Raw genomic sequence first — 24,967 nt, 5'->3', positions numbered from 1 at the left:
GAATTTCATCTTGTGTAGCTGAGTTTCCAGCTCTCAAATAAGATGAATCCCCAAAATGGTAGGTTTGAATCAGCGATCTGGCCACTCGCACCCATACAAATCAAAGGACCGCCCTCAATGGCAGGAGTTCCCAACTCACTCAAGATTGAGGTCATGTTACATATGGTCATCCTAGTGAAGTGAAGTCTCTGTCATGAACGGTGTTATATAACGAGATGTTAACACTTCGTGGTCAGGTCTTATACAAACTTTTTGTATAGGATACCCTTGCTCGCATGTCCCCAACACGAATGATTAGGATCAGACCATCTGTGATAAGTCACAACACTTGTGACCATTCCACAAAGCGGGCTGCGTTCGTAGTGTTACCAGGATAAGGTTTCCCTCCTTTATCCATATACTACAGACCGTTTTGGTTATCACTTAAGACATGATCTACTTGTATGTCAACACATACATGCTTGAATCACATACAGATAACCAGAAATTTTATGTTTATTGGTTTGTGGTAAAGTAAATAAAACAATTAACCGAGTAAAATACAAGATGTGAAGTAAATATCATATTTTAAAAACACAAGTGTTCGTACATACTGTTTACAAACTACAGGACACGAGACTTTATGGCATTAACCTCAACAGGGGCATCCTATACAAAGAGTTTGTATAAGACCTGACCACGAAGTGTTAACGTCTCGTTATATAACACCGTTCATAACTGAGACTTCACTTCACTAGGATGACCATAGGTAACATGACCTCAATCCTGAGTGAGTTGAGAACTCTTGCCATTGAGGGTGGTTCTTTGATTTTCATGGGTGCGAGTGGCCAGAACGCCGACTCAAACCTACCATTTTGGGGAGTCATCTAATTTGGGAGTTGGAAACTCAGCTACACAAGATGGAATTCACTCCTTACCCGAGGCAGGGGCAAGTAGATAGATAGCTCTTTTAAGGGCTGATTCCAGGGCTTGAACGATGTGGCGCCACACACCTTCTCATGGCCCGAGAGGTGTTTACACATAGTAGGTCTATGTTGTATTGTTAATTAGAGAGATCAGTGGTACTTAAGGAGCAAGATGGAATTATAGGGGCAAAACGGTAAATTGGCCTACTGTAATTACGAGCATATGTGAAGGGTCATCGTACTGATGATTGGTTATATCCAATGGACATAGAAATATATCTATGGCAAGAAGAGTTCAACTGTCGGTCTTTTGGGGAATGCTTGCAGTTAACGGATGGTGGATATCATGACTAAAGAGTTTAGTCAGCTATTCATATACCGTTAGAGCTTCGAGCCATAGGTCCATAAGGTCCCCTTGATAGCTTGATACAAGCTGAGAGTCTGTTTTTGAGTCAATTTGAAATGTTCAACTTGACAAGAGGGAGTTTGATTATATATAATTGAATGAGTTAATTAAATATGATATAATTAACTTTATGTATGAGATACATTAATTTGGAGGTTGGATATAAATATGATTTATATCTAGTAGAGGAAAAATATTATAATTAATATTTGATATTAATTTATAAGTTATGAATGTGATAAGATCACATTAATTAGACGGTTATAAAGGAAATGGGAAGGTGCCTCTTCATAGGTGTTATATTGGATTTGAATCAGATTTCAGATCAATCTATTTAAAATAACAGATGAGTGCATTATAAATAGCAGACGGTATGTTGATCCCGATGTGCATGGGTATTGTGAAAAAGATAGTCTCATCATTTAGAAAACCAGTGCCTATACGATAGAACTGCGTGATCGCTTACATATACGATATTGCTAAGCGACTGCATACCAATTACACTGTCACGCACTATTATCTGAATGATCGTTTACCTTTTTACTAAGCGATCGTTTAGCTCTTGGTATTTACTAAACGATCATATAGACGATTGCTTCGTTTTTCCTACGCGATCATTTTGGACGATCGCTTACCCTTTTCCTACATGATCGTTTAGACGATCGTTTACCTTTTCCTACACGATCATATAGACGATCGTTTACTTTTACTACACGATCGTATACTTCACCTAAATGATCAAGCATCCTGTCTATTCGGTAGACGATCTCTTCTCCCACTTACTTGATCGTTGTGTACGATCGCTCTTCCTCTTTCCCTTTACCAAATCCGAACAAAGCCCACACTTTGGATTCTCACTCTAAGAATACTGAGGGCTCTAAGTGGTGTTGTCTTCTCCAATTCCTTCTGCCTGAGTGGTGACTGTTCGAGTTAGACGGTTGGGCTTTAGACTCGCTGTGAAGAATAAATCTTCATTTGGTATGATTTCTTGATCCCTTTTGCATCATGAAAGTATGTTTAAATGTATATGTTGTAATTCTGTCATTTTAGCCTCTACATATTTCTCCCTAAAAGTTCAGACCATGAGATCTACTCTCGGCCTCGAGGCATCATGGGTGTTCCCCTATGGGAAGCATTTAGGTAGGTCAATTACAAGGTGAATGGAGAGAGTGTTTATAGTAAGTGGGAGGGGATGTGTGACAACACATCCCTCAATCTCTCTCATTAGGTTATATAAAGTTTCATGCATCGCCTCGTGGCATCGTGGGTGTCCCCTTAAAGGATGGTTGTATTGCATGACGCTTTATTTGATCTCCAGAAATGAATAGGGTTGCTTTAGTTTCATGTCCTAATCGGTTTTTTTCCTACGGTTGGCTCATTGGGGTGAAACTCTAGATCCTAAAATGAGAAGGAGTTACACTTACACAGAATTGTTAAGGATGCTAACAAATTCTGGACGAACAATGGTGACTGTTAGTTATAGTGACAAGGTGTTGTTTCTGTCTAATGGTTGAGAATGTCTCATTTTAGTGAAGAGGCACTTGGATCACCCTACGATGACTTCTGTCCTGCCTCACTGAAACAACATTAGAAATAGATGTAACTTAGGGCACACTAGACTATTTTGCTAAAAATTTATTAATTTTCTTAAATGGTTTAATGCAGGTAGACTAAAATAGTTTGTTCTTTTTCAACACATTTCTTTAAATGGCTACCGCTACTCTAACTTTATTAGCCGCGGATATGTTAACGAAAGAAAATTATGCTAGTTGGAAAAACACAATCATTCTAATCATCGATGATCTTTAATTTGTCCTGATGGAGGATCGTCCTCCCATTCCACCTGCTAATGCTCCTCGAAATGTTCGGGAAGCATATGAGTGTTGGACATGGGCAAACGAAAATGCCCGAGCGTGCATCTTGGCAATCCTTAATGAAGTCTTGGCCAAGAAGCATGAGCCTATGCTCACAGCTCGTGAGATCATGGAGTCCCTGAGGAGAATGTTTGGACAACCGTCTGCACAACTCAGGCATGACGCTCTGAAATACATCTTCAATGCTCCTATGTAAGAAAGGACTTCTTTTTAAGAACATGTTCTCAACATGATGATCCACTTCAACGTAGCAGAGATGAATGGGTCGAGCATTGATGAAGCTAGTCAGGTTAGCATCATCCTGGAAACTTTACCTGAAAGTTTCCTGCATTTCCACAGTAATGTTGTTTTGAACAGAATTGACTTCAACCTAACCACCCTGCTCAACGAGCTACAGACCTTCCAATCCTTGTTGAAAAGGAAAGAGAAGAAGGGTGAAGCAAATGTTGCTTAATCTTTCAAAAGGTTCCATAAAGGTTCAACCTCTGGAACTAAGTTTGTACCTTCTTTCTCCAGCACCAAAAAGTGGAAGAAGAAGAAGGGAGGAAAGGGGAAGGCTAACCCAGTAGTTGCTGCAAATAGGGGAAGACAACCCATCAAGACTGACAAAGGAAAGTTTTCCACTGCAACCAAGATGGGCATTGGAAGAGAAACTGCCCCAAATATTTGGCAGAAAGGAAAAGGCCAAACAAGGTAAATGTGATTTGCTTGTATTGGAAACCTGTTTAGTGGAGATTGATGATTTTGCCTGGATTATTGACTTTGGGGCCACTTGAAGGAAATCAGATATAAAGATTTCCATGAGCAGCGGAAGGATCGTTCCAAATTTCAATCGTATATGAACAACACAATTACAGTACCAGAAACGGAAACATACGATCATGCATAAAATGAAATTACAACATGCTTTACTAAATGATCAAGGTAAGAATTCACATACCTTTGAAGACTCATCTTCAACTCCCTTGATCATGAATGCTCGTTCACAGCAAGATGGTAACCACGAACGTTGGAACACTTCGACCACTACACTGCACGATGCACAACATTCTCGAACACAATGATCACCCGGATCACGAAGACAACAAACGCAACGAATGACCTCTACAGAACCTCGACTAGTATCGAGTTGAGAATGACACCACCACAAAAGTTACCTTGGTATTCTTGGTGTGAGAATCCAGAAGTGTGGGCTTTGTGTGGACTTGGTTAGAGGATGAGATTGGAGGATGAAAATCGTGTAAACTAATGAGCAAGTGGGAGATGTCAAAACCTATCGTATAGGATGATGCCCAATCGTTTAACAAAAGCTATGTGATCGTTTAGCTCATCGGCCAGCTGAGTGTCTATCGTGTAGAAACACTCCACGATCGTCTAGTCTCTCCAAGCTGTCGTTTAATAAATCGTATTTACTTGACAACCTTTCCGTGAGAACTTTCCGAGAATGGAATTCTCAAATCAACATTACTAAATTTAGGAAAACATTTTTCCTTTTATCTCACGATTACCATGAAACTACCAATAACCTCCCACTGAATTGGTTATTAGAGAAAAAAAAGATAATTATCCAATTATTAATATTATTATAAATATATATGATAACCAACTTACCATACTATATTTATAACCTATAGTTTTAATACTTCATCTCATAAAACATATAAACCATAGCTCTTTTCCTATTTCATGGCACTTAATATAAATCTCATTTACATTAACCCTCCACTTGATGTATCTCATACACCACACCGATCATATCATATATAATCGAATTACCTCTTGTCAATTTGAACATTTCAAATCAACACCAAGAACGGATTCTCAACTTGAGTCCATTGAGCTACCAAAGGGACCTTATGGACCTGTAGCTCGAAGCTCCAATGGTACGTGAATAACTGACTAAACTCTTTAGTCACGGGATCCACCATCCGTTAACTGCCAGACACTCCACTAAAGACCGACAACTGAACTCGCCTTACTACAGATATATTATGTGTCCATCTTAACCAATCAATAGTGCGATAACCCTTCACAGATCGCTCGTAAGTATAGCTCGACCAATAATCGTTATGCCCGTGTAGTTACATCTAACTCCTTAAGTACCACTAATCCCTCTAATGAACATAAGTCATAGTCCTACTATAACTGAGTCCTCTTTTCCAAAGAGAAACTGTGACCATTATGTTCAAGCCCCGGAATCAGCCCTTAAGGGAGTAATCTATCTACTTACCCCTACTTCAGGGAATAAGTGAATTCTATCTTATGTAACCGAGTTCCTTGCTCCCAAATTAGACAAGTCCCCAAAAAGGTAGGCATGTTGAGTTGGCAATCTGGCACTCTCACCTATACTAATCAAAGACCGCTCTCAAAGGCAGAAGTTCCCAAAACACTCAGGGTCATGTCACCTATAGTCGTTTAGGTGAGATATAAGTCTCCAATATCAAAGACGTTATATACAGAGACGAATCATCTCGTGGTCCAGTCTTATACAAACTCTTTGTATAGGACACCATTGCTCGTATGTCTCCACATGAATGGTTAGGATTTACCATCTGTAGTAGTTCACAACACTTGCAAACCTCTACAAAGATGGTCGTATCTGTAGTGTCACCAAGATCAGGAATCCCTATTTAATCCATATACTACAGACCTATTTAGGTTATCACTTAAGGCATGATCCACTTGTATATCTCATATACATGCTTAAGTTTACATACAATAAACATGGAGCTTTGTTTATTGGATATGAGTAAATGCCATAATGAAATAACACTTATTTTATTCATAAACAATGTGAATAATTACAAACAACAAGACTCCGAGAGAATTAGAACACCAATCCCAACAATCTCCCACTTGTCCTAATACCTCGGGAGAATAATGTACAATAAAATATAAATACATGTACAATATACAATAAACTAGGGCATACCCTAGTATCATCTCTCACTTGTCCTAGACAAGATGCCGCATGTCCTGCAGACTCAGACTCTCCAAGTGACCCTCTAACACTTTAGTCGTGAGAGCCTTTGTAAAGGGATCAACAATGTTGTGCTCCGACACGATCTTCGTGATTATCACATCACCGCGATGCACAATCTCCTTGATCAAGTGGTATTTCTGTTCTATATGCTTGCCCCAACAATGACTCCAAGGTTCATTCGAATTTTCCACAGCCCCACTGTTATCACAATGAAGAGTGATAGGCAAATCCATATTTGGAACAACTTCCAAATCTGTAAGGAATTTCCTCAGCCAAATAGCCTCTTTAGCTGCTTAACAAGCGGCTACGTATTCGTCTTCCACAGTAGAGTCTGCGATGCATCCTTGCTTGATGCTTCGCCACATTACAACCCCTCCATTCAGAGTGAAAACTGACCCCGATGTCGATTTGCGAGAATCTCTATCGGTCTGGAAGTCAAAGTCTGTGTACCCTGTAAGGATAAAATTCTTATCTCCATACACGAGCATGTAGTCCCTCGTTCTCCAAAGATACTTAAGGATCGTCTTCACCACCGTCCAGTGATCAAATCCTCGATTGGACTGATACCGACTGACAATCCCTACTGTATAGCAAATGTTGGGTTTGGTACACAATATTGCATACATTAAGCTTCCTACAGCTGAAGCATAGGGAATCTGTCTCATCTCCTCAACCTCTTGAGGTGTCTTAGGACATTAATCCTTAGATAAAATAATTTCATTCCTTAAACCTCTCTTGGAATCCTGCATCATGTACCTGATCAACATTTGATCGATGTATGATACCTGAGACAAGGCTAACCTCTTGTTCTTACGATCTCGAATGATATGGATCCCCACCTAAATCTTTCATTTGAACTGGGCAGCTAGCCATTTCTTAATGTCAATCAGATACCCTACATCATTCCCAATGAGTAGGATATCATCCACATACAGTACCAGGAAAGCTATTGAGTTGTTGATGATCTTCTTGTAAACACATGGTTCATCAACATTTTGATCAAAGCCAAACGACTTGACCGCAGTGTCAAATCTAATGTTCCATGATCTAGATGCTTATTTGAGCCCATAAATGGACCTATTAAGCTTGCAAACTCTTTGCTCTTGATCTGGAACTACGAACCCCTCTGGTTGAGTCATATAGATGGTCTCTTCAAGATTACGATTAAAAAAGGTAGTCTTGACATCCATTTGTCATATCTCATAATCATAAAATATGGTTATGGACAAGAGTATCCTGATAGACTTGAGCATGACAACAGGTGAGAAAGTTTCCTCTAGTCAACTCCCACAACCTAGGTATAACCCTTTGCCACGAGTCTAGCCTTAAAGGTTTGCACCTTTCCATCTACACCTTTCTTTCGCTTATAAATCCACTTACACCCAATAGGTCTTACCCTATCAGGCGGATCCACAAGCTCCCAGACATTATTGAAGTACATTGACTTCATCTCTTAGTTCATGGTCTTAATCCATTCATCCTTGTCAATATCCTCCATTGCTTTCTTAAAAGACAACGGATCCTCGACCCCATCATTAAAAATGACATTTTGGGCCTCAGTTAAACCCATGTAGTGATTCGGTGGGTTCATAACCCTTCCACTACGTCGAGATAGTCTCAACTCTTGAGCTTGTTGACTAGACGTACCGACCTCAATAACTCTTGTTGATCTATCAGTCTGTTTAACAACTCTTGTTGAGCCCTCAGTATTTCCAGTCTCACTAGAAATCTCATGTAAAACAAGCTTACTTCATGGCTTATGATCCATCATGTGGTCTTCTTCCAAGAAGATAGCATTTGTAGAAACAAACACTTTGTTCTCACTTGGATCATAGAAGTAACCACCCCTCGTTTCCTTGGGGTAGGCTACAAAGAGGCAAACTTTCGAACAAGGTTCCAACTTCTTCGGGTTAGTGACAAGCACATATGCCGGACACCCCCAAATCCTGAAGTGGCATAAATTACCTTTACGGCCTCTTTAGAACTCAAAGGGTGTTTTAGAAACACTTTTCGAGGGAATGTTGTTCAGAATATAGCATGCAGTCTCCACTGCAAAACCCCAAATCGAGTTTGAAAGATGAGCATAACTTATCATAGACCGAACCATGTCTAACAAGGTTTTGTTTCTTCTTTCTGATACACCATTCTGCTGAGGTGTACCTGGGGCCGAAAGTTGGGACGCAATCCTATGTTCTATCATATAGTTCTATAATTGGAGGTCCATATACTTTCCACTACGATCAGATCCCATGTTCTATCGTGAGATGCTTTAGGAGTGTATCAAGTAAAATAGATTGGAAGAATAAAGTCTAAGTGCTGCATTCTGCCTTGATGCGTTTAAATGAATGCAACGCGTTGGGGTGTTAGTATTATGCACAGAAGGCACACAACTCCTTATAATAACGTTCAAGTTTTCCTAGATAAAACCCAAGTATAAATCTAATCTAGATTCAATTTCACTAACACAGTTTATGCATTGTACTTGCAGTAGGAGGTTTTTCCTAATGTATTATTTACATAACATGCTATGCTTGTGCAAGACAATACAAACGAGTTGAGTAGAAAATGATGGATCATGTGAAAATGGAATTTAAGTAGGTGGATACGCCGGTTAAAGATAATTGCACACAACTGATGTAATGTGGATGAAATGGGATGGGTTGCTTATCTTTCTATTTATGCATTAAACATCATTCAACACTTCTCAATGCGAATAACATACAAGCCTATCTCTTCTTTCGAACAACTAAGTAAAGAAGCTTTCACCAAGTTATCAAGTTGGTTTAGGCGTTGGAACCGAATTATGCATGAAGTACTAATGTTTTCAACATAGACAGAAGATAAACAATAACAAAAGTGATGATCAAATATATGAATTTTATAAAGAATCAATGAGTCTTTACAAAGAACTATATTCAATCAAAATGAAATGGAAATGATATTAAGAGAGAAACTAAGTCAAGCAAAAGAATTCAATCTCTTGTAGTTCTTTGGCTCAATCTTGTTGTGTACAATCACTTTAAAGAGCCAAGGACAAAGTATCTTTCTCAAGAATAACTTTCTTCACTCCCTTGTCGGCGGTGGTGGTGGTTCTCAGCTCCTTTGATCATCTTACACCTCGGCACAACTTGTACAAACTAAAACTAAGTCTACAAATTTACAGAGAGTATGGAGCTTCTAATTGTCTGACTCTTGATTCTGGAAGGTCTTCAAGTATTTATAGGCGTTGGTCTCGTCCACTTGGAGGATGAACTACATTTAAGTCCATGCCCTGGTCAGCATTAAACTCCATGTCCTGGTTGTCTGCCTGACCTTTAGAAGCTTTTTCAGACGTCGCTTGATCCTGGAAGCTTTTTCAGACGCCGCCTATTGCAGGTGCCCATGCTTGCAAGTGGTGATGTGACACAATCAGCCCGTAGCAATGAATCTTCTATGCGTTGAATTCCCTTCGACGCATGGCTCATGCATTAGCGCGTTTCCTGTGGCACTTGTCTAATGCATTATTGTTAGTTCTTGCGTTGTAATTCTTCAAAGTAGTGCGTTAGCGCCATGATTCTTAGTGATAAACTTCTTTTACATGAAATTGCTATTGTTTAAGTAAATCCATGCGTTTCTTTTAAAAAAAGAGGAGAGTTTATCATTAAAAATCCTAATTGTTCTAACTTAAGAACAAAGATAACTTGTATATTTACAAGTTATCTACCACCCCCAAATTTGAACAATGCTTGTCCTCAAGCATTCTAAAACAATTCTTTGCTATCTCCTCTGCCTTAGATGTGAAAATTTCACCTCTCATCATATTAGTCACAAGTTGAAATAAGAGTTGGGAAAATATAACTTAGATTAACGCTTTTAAAAGGACTAATACTTAGTTTCTGATGCGGCATGCTTCTCATCGCAACTCCTTTCATTTTTCAAAACATTTCAATCTTTTCTAAACCAGCAATGTGTTAGATGCTATTTCTTTTGAAAAAAAAATGTTGGATAAAAAGAAAACGATTGTGTACTTATTTACCCACACGTTGCTCTAGGTATCCCACTTTCATTTTGGCTTGCCCCCATAGGTGTCATGTGAGCATCCAACTACGGCTAAGTGCCTGTTCCAATTAAGCTCATGTCATTTGAAATCTCTCTTTTGAAGTAATGACAGAGGAGCTGCGTTCAAAATTCTTCTTATTTTGTTTCCCTTTTTCTTTATGATGTATACATTGACGTGTCTACGCTCAGATTTCCTTCATCCCCAAATTCGGAGATGAGCTATATCCTCATTGCTAAAAGAGAAACAAAGTTTTAAAGGCTTTGAGAAATTGAAAAGAGTTTAAGACTTCAAGCTTGCATGCGTTAGAAAGTAAACTTAATCATTTTAAGAGAAGTTCAAGCCTTGTCTATTTTCCTAATGCCTATCTTATGCTTATGAGCTCATATAGTTGATATCATTGAGGTTAAGTTAAGCACAAGACTTAGAAATCAATCAAAGAACAAAAATAAAGTATGCTAAGGACAAACGCAAGGATCAAAGTGATAACTTCTCATTCATTTTTCAAATTTTAACATAGATTGCATAAACATAGCAAAAAGATGAAAAAGGAAAATTAAACCAAAATTACAAAATAATTTTAACCCAACACCCCAAGGTTCTACTGTGCTGGTGCATCATCTCTGTGATCTTCTTCGGGGTTCTCGTCCATGAAAAGTAAGGGATTTCTAAGATGGGCTGGTAACGGAGGCAAGGCAAACATACCCACCAAGACCTGATTGATATATTGCGTTGTGTAGACAAATTGGTCTTGCATGCGTCTTGTCTATTGCCTCAATTAATCTCTTAATACCTGGTTTTGTTGTTGAAGATCTTCAATTGATGCTGCCAACGGTCGGAGTTGATCACTGATGAATGTTTTCAACTCCTCTAAGTCTATGCTGCATTGGGGTACTGGTTCTTCTCGTCAACTGGGTCTTCAAATGCTACTGCGTTACTGGACCCTAACCCAGTTGGCTTAAAGATCCCTGGAGGTGGCATAAAATTTTGGATTGGACTTTGTTGGGGCGAAGGAATGGAGTGAGGGAGGTCCTAATCTATGAATATAGGTTCTTGATGCGTCTGCTCAGGACTCCCTTCTGGCTGGGCTATTGGTGAGTCATGGAAAAGTTCAAGTGCAGGCTGTGCTTCTTCAGCCAAAGCTTCTGGCTCAGCTTCACATTCTTCATTCTCTGAAGCTTCATCGTTGTGCTTAACTACCATGACGCGTCTTTTCTTGGGGGTACGTTTTGTTGGTTGAGGTCTACGTGCCATTTCTTTGGTAGGTAAGGTTGGTTGATGCTGTGATCCTCGAAGGAGATGCCTCACTGCCTTTATGTCTATTAGACCATCGACTTCTTCATAATCATCCTCCAGAGGGATGCCCCCGCGTTCGCATAACGTGCAGACCAGCCACGGAAAATATAGTTGCCCTCGAGGTTTGTTCTTGATGGCCTTGATCTGGTCCCGTATAATCCTCCCAATATCCAACGAGATGCATTGCATTATGCAGTAAGTGGCCAGGATGCATTCTCTGGATAATGTTTCATCATGCGTTGTAGGCATGATGTTGCGTTTGATTAAATAATACCACATGTTAGCGTCTGGGTTCAGATTCCTGGAAGCAAGCATCTTTGATCCATTCCTTGATGTCTGCCACTTACTTCCAGGTTTGGCCACTGTCTTCAATGCATCTTCCAATTGACCAGGCATTGGTTGCTCTAAGATGCAATTTCCTTCTGCATTAGGATTACTATTTAAGTTGAACACTTCATTTATCTTGTCTGCCGAGAAGCGCACTAACACCCCTTCCATGAAGGCGGTGTTCTTTTCCATGTCAAATTCGCTGTTGTAGAACGCACGGACAAGGTTGGGCTAGATGCGATCGTGCCCAACACAGAATTGATTCCACCCTAGTGTATTGATGGTTTTCGTGATATAGACTGGCAATGGGTGGCGTTCAGGGAATAAGCCTTTCTCTACTAATATGTCACTAAACTGACGCTTTCTTACTGTGGTTCTTTTAGGTAACGCCTCCGTTACCTCGCGTTTCCCTGCACGTTTTCTCTTGCTTCTTTAGCCAAGTCTCTAAACTCATTCTCCAACTTCTTTTGGAGATTGGTTTTCCTTCGCCTTTGTCTCGCAGGCGCATATTCTTCCAATTCATTTTCCAATGCGCTGTGCCTTTTTTTACGCGTTGCACCCTCAGGTCCAGGTGCAACTTCTTCTTCTTCCTCCAGTATCAACCTTCTCTTCCTTGATACTCTCTTTGATTTTATAGGCCCTTCATTCGCGTCATATGGGCGTGGCTGCGACGCGTCGGGGCCAACTTTCCTTTCTCTATTTTCTTCTTCTTTTCCTTCATTCTCTTCCGTTTCTTCATTCTCCATCTCTTCTTCATTTTTCATCTCTTCTTCTAGCATCGCTGCATATCTTTTTGTTTCGTCCAACTCGAGTGATGCGTTTGGTGGATCTGAATGCATCACTTGAGTTGCTTCTTGCTCTTGGTTGAGTGATGCTAGAATAGCTCCAAATACTTCCTCTTCATCACGTCTTGCTGACTCTGCCAAATCTTCAAGGTTATGCTCTGACGCAGGACTGTCAGAGGTTGGTATAGGTGGAGTGAATGGTGGGGTGCCCACAGAGGTGTGAGGCGTCCCCGGAGAGGATATTAGAATGGTTGACGGTGATGGCTGGTTAGACGTGTCTGATTCCACCGGGTAAATTGTGGCTAAGGGTTCAATGGATAGAACGGGAGGTGAACGCACCGCTGAAGATGGTGCGGTATGGGCATAGGTAGGAAGGGGTTCATGTGTTGCACCCACCAAGGTTATGTTTGGGATAAATGGTGGTAAGGCAAGCTTGGTATAAGGTTTGGACACGGCCATAAATGACGGACGCGTCCTGGTCTTGGCTGGTGTCTTTACCCTTGGTTTAGGGGCAGACTTAGGTTTTTGTGGGGTTTTAGCCCTAGGCAGAGAAGTTTTGGCCGGAGGGTTTACAGGTTTCTTGGAGCTCTTGGCCAAAGCTTTCATGGAGGTGGAAGGAGGTGTAGGGGTAGCCAGACGCTGAGCAGAGGTAGCGTCGCCATAAGAGGCTTTCGATTGGGTAGGGACGGAGGTTGATTTCCTAGGGCTAGGTGGTGGTGAACTAGAAAATGAAGAAGAGGAGAAAGAACTTACCGGCGAATCTTTGCCTAGGCTGTAGCTTTGGTTCTGAGAATCTGAGCCAGACGACATTGTTCACCGGAGATGCTGAGCGAGAGAAGAAAATGGAGGTTTGTTGGATCTGAGGTTCTAGGGTTTCTGAAGAAATGGAGGTTTGTAGGCGCAGTGAAGGAGAAGAAGAAACGGTTTGGTTCAAGTGAGGTTTTTATAGGGGGAGAGGATGATCGCGCTTGACGTCTGTAATTAATGCAAAGTGGAAGGGTCGCCTCGTTTAGCCAAAACATTTGAGTGTTTTGTGTTTTCGAGACGCGTCCCTTCAACTACCCCCTGCGTTAGACTTGTGTCTAACGCGTCCAATGTTCCGTTTTAATTATACACAACTTTTCTAAAAGAAAAACAATCAACTTAAAACCCGCAAATAACTAAACTAACAAATTCAAACATAACTTAAAATACATAATGCAAAAGAATAAGGTTAAGAGAGGCGTCCCTGGAAGATGTGGCGTTACAACCACAGAGATGCCTCGACGCGAGCCTTAACTGGTCTCGCGTAGCGCAAGAGATGACTTTTGGCGTTCCACTTCGTCTTCAAAGTATGGCTTAACCCTTTGGCCGTTTACTTTGAACGCATCAGTGCCATCTTCTCGCATTAATTCCACAGTATCGTAGGGAAAGATCGTTTTAATTATGAAGGGCCCGGACCATCTAGATTTCAATTTCCCTGGAAACAGACGCAAGCGTGAGTTAAACAATAAAGCTTTCTGACCAACAACAAGTACCTTCTTGCTGATGCGTTGGTCGTGCCAACGCTTTGTCTTTTCCTTGTAGATCTTGTTATTTTCATATGCGTTCATTCGCCATTCTTCAAGCTCATTGAGCTGAAGCTTGCGTTGAACGCCTGCCACATCCGAATTCATGTTTAACTTCTTTGCTGCCCAAAATTCCCTATGCTCCAACTCTACAGGAAGATGACATGCTTCACCAAATACAAGTGAGTAAGGAGACATACCTATAGGCGTTTTGTATGCAGTCCTATAGGCCCAGAGTGCTTCATCCAGCCTCTACGCCTAATCTTTCCGCATTCTGCTGATGACTTTTTCCAGAATTAATTTGATTTCTCGATTTGAAATTTTTGCCTGACCGTTTGTCTAAGGGTGGTAGGCGATAGCAATCTTGTGCCTGGCATTATATTTTGCAAGTAATTTTGAAATGATGCGATTGATAAAATGCATACCTTCATCGCTTATCAGAGCTCTCGACGTTCCATAACGTGTGAAAATATTCTTGATAAGAAATTTAGATACAGTAGACATGTCGTTTCTAGCACAGGCTACTGCCTCTACCCACTTAGATACATAGTCTACAACCAACAGGATATGTTGCTGACCACAAGACAGAGGGAACGGGCCCATAAAATCTATGCCCTAAACATCAAACAACTCCACTTCAAAAATATTATTCAAGGCCATTGTGTCCCTTGAAGAAATATTCCCTGTGCGTTGGCAAGGGTCACAATTTTTAACAAACTTTTGTGCGTCCTTAAAAAGGGTGGGCCAAAAGTAATCGCATTGAAGGACTTTTGTCGTGGTCCTTTACCCACCAACCTACCATAAGGAGAATTATGACACTCGGTCAGGATGTGTTGTGTCTTCTCTTCTGGGATGCATTGACTCAGTATAGAGTCTAGGCCTTGTTTGTATAGAAACGGTTCGTCCTAGAAATAAAACTTACCGTTATGGACTAGCAGTTTCTTCTGCTGGGAATTGAAGTTTTCAGGGAACTGCTTCATGGTCAAGTAATTAACTATATCAGCATACCAAGGTTCCCTGCCTTCAATTCTAAACAGGCTCACATCAGGGAATGCGTCCTTGATGTCGTTTTCCGGGACTTGCATTTCTTGGTTTTCAAGCCTGGACAGGTGGTCAGCCACTTGATTTTCTATTCCATTTTTGTCTTGGATGTCAATGTCAAATTCCTGTAGTAGTAGAACCCATCTCATCAGTCTCAACTTTGTGTCCTTCTTGTTCATCAGGAACTTGATGGCTGAGTGGTCAGTATATATGGCGGCTGATGCACCAACTAAGTAAGAATGAAATTTTTCAATACCGAATACTACAGCCAACATCACTTTCTCAGTAGTTGTATAGTGTTCCTGAGAGTCGTTGAATGTTTTGGACGCGTAGAAGATGGGATGTATCAAGTTTCCCTTCTTCTGCCCTAACATAGTTCCCACTACGACATTACTCGCGTCACACATAAGAATGAAACGCTACGACCAGTCTGGTGCTATTAACAGTGGGGCTGTTGTCAATGCATACTTCAAGGTTTTGAACGCGTCAGTGTAGTTTTCATTAAAAACATAGGGCTGGTTCGCCTCCAATAATGCGCTCAGAGGTCGCGCAATCTGATAGAAGCTTCTGACGAACCGTCTATAGAAGCCGGCATGTCCTAGAAAACTTCTTAGCATTTTGACATTCGCTGGTGGTGGAAGTTTTGCTATTACATCAATCTTGGCTCCATCCACTTCCAAGCTAGCCTTGGATACTTTATGCCCCAAAAAAATTCCTTCTGTCACCATGAAGTGACATTTTTCCCAATTCAGTAATAAGTTTGTTTCCTCGCACCGAGTGAGGACGACTTCTAATTTATCCAGGCATGACTGGAATGAGTCTCCAAAGACTAAAAAGGTTTCCATGAAGACTTCTACGGTCTTCTCCAGGAAGTCAGAGAAAATGGCCATCATACAACGTTGAAATGTCCTTACTACGTTGCATAGCCCAAAGGGCATGCGTCTGAATGCGAAAGTGCCAAAGGGACAAGTGAATGTGGTCTTCTCTTGATCTTTCGGATCTATTAAAATCTGGTTGTAACCAGAATAACCATCAAGAAAACAATAAAACTCTTTACCTACAAGTCTATCAAGCATTTGATCGATGAAAGGAAGAGGAAAATGGTCCTTTTTAGTTACTGCGTTGAGTTTCCGATAATCCATACAAATTCGCTAGCCTGTGACAGCTCTTGAAGGAATGAGTTCATTGTTGCTGTTTACTATCACGATCGTTCCCCTTTTCTTGGGAACGCATTGAACTGGACTAACCCAATTGCTATCGGATATCGGATAAATAACTCCCGCGTCCAGCCATTTCAGAATCTTTTTTTTTACGACTTCTTTCATAATGAGGTTAATCCTTCTTTGAGGCTCGATTAACCCCGTCTTCCCTTCCTCCAGCCTAATTTTGTGCATACAATAGGATGGACTTATTCCACGAATATCTGTATGCGTCCACCTTATTGCACGTTTATGTTTCTTCAACATCTGCAAGAGTGAATCTTCATTAGGCTTTGTGAGATTAGCAGAAATGATAACAGGAAATGTATTATTAGTTCCAAGAAAAGTGTATTTCAAATGTCCAGGTAACTATTTTAATTCGAGTTCAGGTGGTTGTTCGAGTGAATGATGCATTGGTTTTGTCTGCCGCTCACTCAGACTTAGCGGCTCGGATTCCTTGAGGGTTCCCTCCAACGTAAGAACTTCACATACTCGAGTCTCTTCTTCAGTTAATTCAATATTGTTTAGTTGACAATCATCACTGTCTAGGAATTTTAATGTGTTAAGCACATTAAATTTCACCTCTTTATTATCTACGCGCATGGTTAGCTCACCTTTATGCACGTCAATCAGAACTTTCTCAGTAGCCAAGAATGATTGGAACCTCCCTATCTGGTTCATAATCCAAAATAATGAAGTCTGCTGGGAATATGAGATTGTCAACCTTCACCAAAACATCTTCAATCTTCCCTTCCAGGTACTTAATTGTCCTGTCAGCGAGTTAAAGGGTGACAGAAGTAGGTTGTGCCTCGCCAATCCTCAATTTCTTAAAAACTGAAAGGGGCATGAGATTGATGCTCGCTCCTAGGTTACACAATGCATGACCCATATCTAATCCTCCAATTGAACAAGGAACTGTGAAGCTCCATGTGTCCTTCTGCTTCGCTTGTTGCTTACTAACACGTTGCATTCCTGCGTCAGTGTTATTACTTCTTTCTCATCGACTTTTCTCTTTTTTGTCAAAATGTCCTTAAAAAACTTCACGTATGTTGGTATCTGCTCCAAAGCTTCTATGAGTGGAATGTTGATGTGCAGCTGCTTTAGGAGCTCGAAAAAGCACTTGAACTGATGTTCATCATTCTTCTTCATCAGACGCCTGGGGAATGATGCATTCAGAGGCACATCCTGCTTTCCCACGTTAGACGTGTTGGTTTCCGAATGGCTTGTATTTTCTGGCATTCTCTCTTCCTGATCCGTTGAACATGTACCGCGTTCTTTTGAAGGACTATTGTTTCTTGGATTCATCTTTCTTTCTACAAGGGCTCTTCCACTCCGCAACGTCACTACACGACATTGCTATTTTCCGTTATTATTCCCAGATGTCTCTGTATTGCTAGGTAGAACGCCTGGCTGCCTGCTTTTCAACTCGCTTGCAATCTGCCCCACCTGGATTTTCAGGTTTCTGATTGATGACGCCTGGCTCTTCAGCATTTTGTCGTTCTCGGCTATGTATTCCTTCAATAGGCTTTCCAGCAGAGTTCCAGAACTCGACACGTGGCCACCTCTATTGAAGGATTGTTGATGCTGTTGATGCATTTGTTGAAAGGCAGGCGGCGGTCCATTCCTTTGCTGATGGCTCGTGCCTAGATGGTGCTCTTGCTGATTTCCTCCCGTCTAAGAAAAATTCGGATGGTTTCTCCATCCAGGGTTATAAGTATTAGAAAATGGGTTATTCTTGATGAAACATACTGACTGAGGGTTTTGAGGACACTCAGCATATGAGTGAAAATCTCCACATCCCACAGAGGTTACCATGGGTTGCGCAAATGCCTCCACTTGATTCACCTTCTGTTGGTTTGGTGCGTTACCTAGCGTTATGTTCTGTAGAAGGCTGGTCATGGTAGCCACTTGAGCGGAGAGCATGGCTATCGCGTTGGCATCAACAGAGTTAATGTTCTGAGATCTTCTTCTCCTGTCATTTCTTCCATCGTATGTGTCATCTACCCACTCCATGTTATGTTTGGCAATGCGGTCTAAGATTTTTTTAGCTTCAGTATAGGATTTATCCATCAGTCCTCCGGCTGCTGCTGTATCTGCTGCCATCTGTGATGCTCTATTTAGTTCGCCATAAAATGTCTCCATCTGAATAGTCAAAGGTAATCTGTGGTTCGGGCAGTTCTTGACCAAGCCCTTGAAACGCTCCCATGCAGCGTTCAAGGTCTCAGTGTCTTCCTGTTCAAAGTTCATGATTTCCCGACACCTTCTCGCGTTGGTGGTAGGTGGGAAATATTTCTACATAAACTTTTCCACCAACTTTTCCCATGTGGTGATTTCCCCAGGCTCTAATGAACTCACCCATTGCTTTGCGTCGTCTTGCAAAGAATAGGGAAACAAGAAGAGCCTGATTGCCTCTGGTGTGATTCCAGGAATCACAAAGGAATTGCACGTTTCCAGGAAACGCTTCAAATGGGCATGAGGATCTTCGCCACGGCTACCCCCAAATTGCCCAGCAGTCTGGAGCATTTGGAGCATAACAAATTTCATTTCAAACCTGGTTCCATCAGGCGTCGAATATATGATTCCTGGAGAGAAATCATATAGCACAGAAGACGCGTATTCTTTCATAGGACGCGTGCTGTTGTTTGCCATCAGAATTGGTTTTGTGATGCGTGAGCCAGTTGCTGAGCTAGTTGCTGATTTTGCTGTTCTTCCGCCATGGCTCTTTCCCTTTCTTGCTGTCTGAGTAATTGTTGCCTCAACCTTCGACGACGGTTGGATCGATTCCTACGCTGGAAGGTCTGTTCAATCTCAGGGTCATATCTAAATTGAGGAGAGTTCTCCCTGTTCATACACGTCCACAAGCCTAGGCGTAGCTTGTAATACTTCCCTTAATTGAAGTGTCCCTACAACAAATACAAACGAAATTTTTGGTTAGTTCTTGTTGCTGAATCCCCGGAAACGGCGCCAAAAACTTGTTCGCTTGCTATCGTGAGATGCTTTAGGAAAGAATAAAGTCTAAGTGCTGCATTCTACCTTGATGCGTTTAAATGAATGCAACGCGTTGGTATTATGCATAGAAGGCACACAACTCCTTATAATAACGTTCAAGTTTTCCTAGATAAAACCCAAGTATAAATTTAATCTAGATTCCTGGCAAGTCCAGGGTCAATCACAGGGATTCAATTTCACTAACACAGATTATGCATTGTACTTGCAGTAGAAGGTTTTTCCTAAATAAATGTGAAAGATGTATTATTTATACTAACATGCTATGCATGTGCAAGACAATACAAACGAGTTGAGTGAAAAATGATGGATCGTGTGAAAATGGAATTTAAGTAGGTGGACGCGCCGGTTAAAGATAATTGCACACAACTGATGTAATATGGATGAAATGGGATGGGTTGCTTATCTTTCTATTCATGCGTTAGACATCATTCAACACTTCTCAATGCGAATAACATACAAGCCTATCTCTAGGGTGCATGCATCTACTTAGAATGCAAGAAACACCAGTAAGTCTATCTTTAGCTGTACTAGGCATTCTACTTAATGCGGCTTAGCTATTCTTTCAAACAGTTAAGTAAAGAAGCTTTCACCAAGTTATCAAGTTGGTTTAGGCGTTGGAACCAAATTATGCATGAAGTACTAATGCTTTCAATATAGACAAAAGATAAACAATAGCAAAAGTGATGATCAAATATATGAATTTTATAAAGAAACAATGAGTCTTTACAAAGATCTATATTCAATCAAAATGAAATGGAAATGATATTAAGAGAGAAACTAAGTCAAGCGAAATATACAATCTCTTGTAGTTCTTTGGCTCAATCTTGTTGTGTACAATTACTTTAAAGAGCCAAGGACAGAGTATCTTTCTCAAGAAAAACTTTCTCCACTCCCTGGCTAGCGGTGGTGGTGGTTCTCAGCTCCTTTGATCGTTTTACACCTCGGCACAGCTTGTACAAACTAAAACTAAGTCTCTTGATTCTGGAGGGTCTTCAAGTATTTATAGGCGTTGGTCTCGTCCACTTGGAGGATGGGCTGCATTTAAGTCCATTCCCTGGTCAGCATTAAACTCCATGTCTTGGTTGGCCACCTGACCTCTGGAAGCTTTTTTAGACGCCGCCTGATGCTGGAATCTTTTTCAGACGCCACTTGTTGCAGGTGTCCATGCTTGCAAGTGGTGATGTGACACAATCAGCTCGTAGTAATGAATCTTCTATGCGTTGAATTCCCTTCGACGCATGGCTCATGCATTAGCGCGTTTCCTGCGGCACTTGTCTAATGTGTTATTGTTAGTTCTTGCGTTGTAATCCTGCAAAGTAGTGCGTTAGCACCGTGATTTTTAGTGATAAACTTCTTTTACATGAAATTGCTATTGTTTAAGTAAATCCATGTGTTTCTATTAAAAAAAAAGGAGAGTTTATCATTAAAAATCATAATTGTTCTAACTTAAGAGCAAAGATAACTTGTATATTTACAAGTTATCAAGGTCATGTCACCTATGGTCGTTTAGGTGAGATATAAGTCTCTAGTATCAACGGCGTTATATACAGAGACAAATTATCTCGTGGTTCGGTCTTATACAAACTCTTTGTATAGGATACCCCTACTCGCATGTCTCCACATGAATGGTTAGGATCTATCATCTGTAGTAGTTCACAACACTTGCAAACCTCTACAAAGCGGGTTGTATCTGTAGTGTCATCAGGATCAGGAATCACTCCTTAATCCTTATACTACAGACTTATTTAGGTTATCACTCAAGATATGATCCACTTGTATATCTCATATATATGCTTAAGTTTACATACAATAACCATGGAGCTTTGTTTATTGGATATGAGTAAATTCCAAAATAAAATAACACTTATTTTATTCATAAACAATGTGTATAATTACAAACAACGAGACTCCGAGAAAATTAGGACACCAATCCCAACACCACTAACCATGTTTGTTCTTCATTTCAGGGAATTAATTCCTAACGGCAGCTAGATGCTGGTGAGATGACGATGCGAGTTGGAATCAGGCACGTCGTCTCAGCTGTGGCAGTGGGAGGTCTTCGGTTGAATTTACAAAATAGATTTATTGTTTTAAATGATATGTATGTAGTTCCTAATTTAAAAATGAACTTAGTTTTTGTAAAGTATTTGCTTAAACAATTTTATAATATCAACTTTCTTTCCAATAAAACATTTATTTCTAAGAATGGTGTTGATATTTGTTCTGCAAAACTGGAAAATAATCTTCATATGCTAAGACTGTTAGCAACTAACGTCCTCCATAACATTGAGATGTTTAAAACTGTTGCAACTCAACATTAAAGACTTAAAATTTCTCCTAAAGAAAATGCCAAACTTTGGCACCTAAGACTATGACACATCAATCTCAATAGGATTGAGAGGTTGGTGAAGAATAGATTTCTAAGTGAGTTAGAAGAAAATTCTTTATCTGTGTGTGAGCCATGCCTTGAAGGCAAGATGACTAAGAGAGCTTTTACATGAAAATGTTACAGGGCCAAAGAACCTTTAGAGCTAGTACATTCAGACCTCTGTGGTTCGATGAATGTAAAAGCTAGGGGAGGTTATGAATATTTCATCACTTTATTTAATGAAATATAATTATGAATCCTTTGAAAAGTTCAAAGAATTCAAGGCTGAAGTTGAAAATGCATTAAATAGATCGATTAAAACATTTCGATCTGATCAAGGTGGAGAGTTTATGAATTTATCATTCTAAAACTATAAAATAGATCATGGAATTATATCCCAACTCTCAGCACCTAGTACACCTCAACAAAATGGTGTATCAAAAGGAAAAAATCGAACCCTATTGGACATGGTTCGGTGTATGATGAGTTACGCTTCCTTACATGACTCGTTTTGTGAAAAGTCATCGTATTGTTGATTGGTTATATCTAATAGACACAGAAATATATCTGTAGTTCAAAGAGCATAGCTTTCGATCTTTAGTGGAGTGTCCGAAAGTTAACGGATGATGGATAATGTAATTAAAGAGTTTAATTAATTATTCATGTGTCGTTGGAACTTTAGGCTACAAGTCCATGAGGTCCCCTTGGTAGCTCAATAGGATTAATTGAGAATCAGTTTTTGGATTAATTTAAATTGTTCAAATTAATAGGGTTATTTAATTATATATGATATAATTAAGTTGTTTCAATTATATGTGATTTAATTGTCATAATGTATTTGATACATTATAACTTAATGTGAGGAAATAAATATTTGACTAAGATTCAAATATAGTTTCTATGAATTAGATTCATAGTTATTAAATTTAATACAAATACAATTTATATTAAATGTCATATAAAAGAGAAAAGAAACTATAGCTTATATTGTATGTGATACAATATTAAAAACTAAAGGTTATATGTTAGATTTGATATAACATATAATTTAATATATATATATAATATTATAAGTTAGTTATCATATTTATATTTATATTATATTATTTTAATAATAAGGAAGGGAGTTACAACTCCCTTCCCTTTCTTTTCTCTCCACCCACGTAAGTGGGTGGTGGTTATTTTTGGCAAGAAGAATAAAAGAATTTTCTTTTTCTTCTTCGCTAATGTTAGTTGGATGATTGAGAAAAAAAATACAAAAATGTTATGTGTGTTTTTTTGTCTTGAGTTTTGAGAGTTCTCAATCTTTCCTCCTCCATATTAAGTTTTCCCTCAAATCCAAAATAGCTAGAGTCCACCACTTCTGGGTTCTCACCCTGAGAATACCAAGGTAACGTTCATGGTGGTGTTCATATTTGTTCGGGTTTTTTTCTTGGTGAAAGTCTTCAAGAAGTTTGTAATTTATTCGAGGGAAAAATGTGAAGCAATGTCTTCAAAGGTGAGCTTTACGAAACCTTTTACTTTAGCATGCTGTAATTTATAATTAAATGTGCTGGGGTTTGTGTCATAAAGTCTCGTGTCCTGTAGTTTGTAAACAACTTTGTACGAACATTTGTGATGTATAATATAAATGATATTTACTTCACTACTTGACTGTGCACATTTAGATGTTTTTTATTTTACCACAAACCAATAAACTTAATATCTGTGGTCGTCTTTATGTAACTTAAGCATGTATGTAGTGACATACAAGTGGATCATGTCTTAAGTGACAACAAAAATAGTCTGTAGTATATGGATATAGGACGGAAACATTATTCTGGTAACACTACGGACACAGCTCGCTTTGTAGAATTGTTACAAATGTTGTGACATGTCGCAGATGGTCTGATCCTGATCATTCGTGTAGTGGACATGTGAGCAGGAGCATCCTATATAAAGAGTTTGTATAAGACTTGACCTCGAAGTGTTAATGTCTTGTCATATAACTTCGTTTATGACTGAGACTTCACTTCAATAGGATAACTATAGGTAACATGACCTCAATCCTGAGTGAGTTGGGAACTCCTACCATTGAAGGCGATTCTTTGATTTGCATGAGTGTGAGTGGTCAGAGCGCCGACTTAAACCTACCATTTTGGGGATTCATCTAATTTGGGAGCTGGGAACTCAGCTTCATAAGATGGAGTTCACTTTTTCCCCAAAGTAGGGGTAAGTAGATAGATTGCTCTCTTAAGGGCTGATCCTGGGGCTTGAACGATATGGCGCCACGCACCTTCTCATGGCCCGAGAGGTGTTCACACATAGTAGAACTATGTTGTATTGTTCATTAGAGGGATCAGTGGTACTTAAGGAGGAAAATGTAATTACTGGGGGAAAATGGTAAATTGGCCTGTTGTAATTACGAGCATTTGTGAAGGGTCATCATACTGATGATTGGTTATATCCAATGGACATAGAAATATATCTATGACAAGAAGAGTTCAACTGTCGGTCTTTAGTGGAATGCCTGGCAGTTAACGGATGGTGGATATTGTGACTAAAGAGTTTAGTCAGCTATTCACGTACCGTTGGAGCTTTGAGCCATAGGTTCATAAGGTCCCCATGGTAGCTTGGATACAAGTTGAGAGTCACTTTTTGGGTCAATTTGAAATGTTCAAATTGACAAGGAGAAGTTCAATTATATATAATATAATTGAACGAGTTAATTAAATATGATATAATTAACTTTATGTATGAGATACATTAATTTGGAGGAAATTAGATATAAATATGATTTATATCTAGTAGAAGAAAAAATATTATAATTAATATTTGATATTAATTTATAAGTTATGAATGTGATAAGATAACATAAATTGGACGGTTATAAAGGAAATGGGAAGGCGCCTCTTCGTTTAAAATAACGGATGAGTGCATTATAAATAGCAGACGGTATGTTGATCTCGGTGTGCGCAAGTATTGTGAAAAAGATAGTGTCATCGTTTAATTTATATGTTATGAATATGATAAGATCACATTCATTGGACGATTATAAAGGAAATGGGATGGCGTCTCTTCTATTCTAAATAACAGATGAGTGCATTGAAAGATCACTTTGAGATTCATAAATAGTTGATGGTGTGTTGAGCATGGAGGCGCGGACATTGTGTTAAAGAAAGTGTCATCGTTTAGAAAATCAGTGCCTATAC

General features: G+C 39.7%; 1 protein-coding gene and 1 non-coding gene across 2 annotated transcripts; one reads left to right on the top strand and one right to left on the bottom strand.

Annotated features, from left to right (window-relative positions):
• Positions 1–18,557: 18,557 nt before the first annotated feature.
• Positions 18,558–18,660, top strand: LOC120076971 (small nucleolar RNA R71). The gene has a single exon (XR_005481714.1). It is a non-coding gene; the product is annotated as a small nucleolar RNA R71 (small nucleolar RNA).
• A 31-nt stretch (positions 18,661–18,691) lies between these two features.
• On the bottom strand, positions 18,692–19,048 carry LOC150036486 (uncharacterized). The gene has a single exon (XM_090313142.1). The coding sequence runs from the start codon at positions 19,046–19,048 to the stop codon at positions 18,692–18,694; it is 357 nt and encodes a 118-aa protein (XP_090169268.1).
• Positions 19,049–24,967: the final 5,919 nt, after the last annotated feature.

This window comes from Benincasa hispida, chromosome 4, assembly GCF_027475165.1.
Source record: "Benincasa hispida cultivar pf3 chromosome 4, pf3_genome.v1.1, whole genome shotgun sequence".
Taxonomy (NCBI): domain Eukaryota; kingdom Viridiplantae; phylum Streptophyta; class Magnoliopsida; order Cucurbitales; family Cucurbitaceae; genus Benincasa; species Benincasa hispida.
Note: the sequence above shows the minus strand (reverse complement) of the source record. Positions and strands in the feature narration are given on the sequence as shown.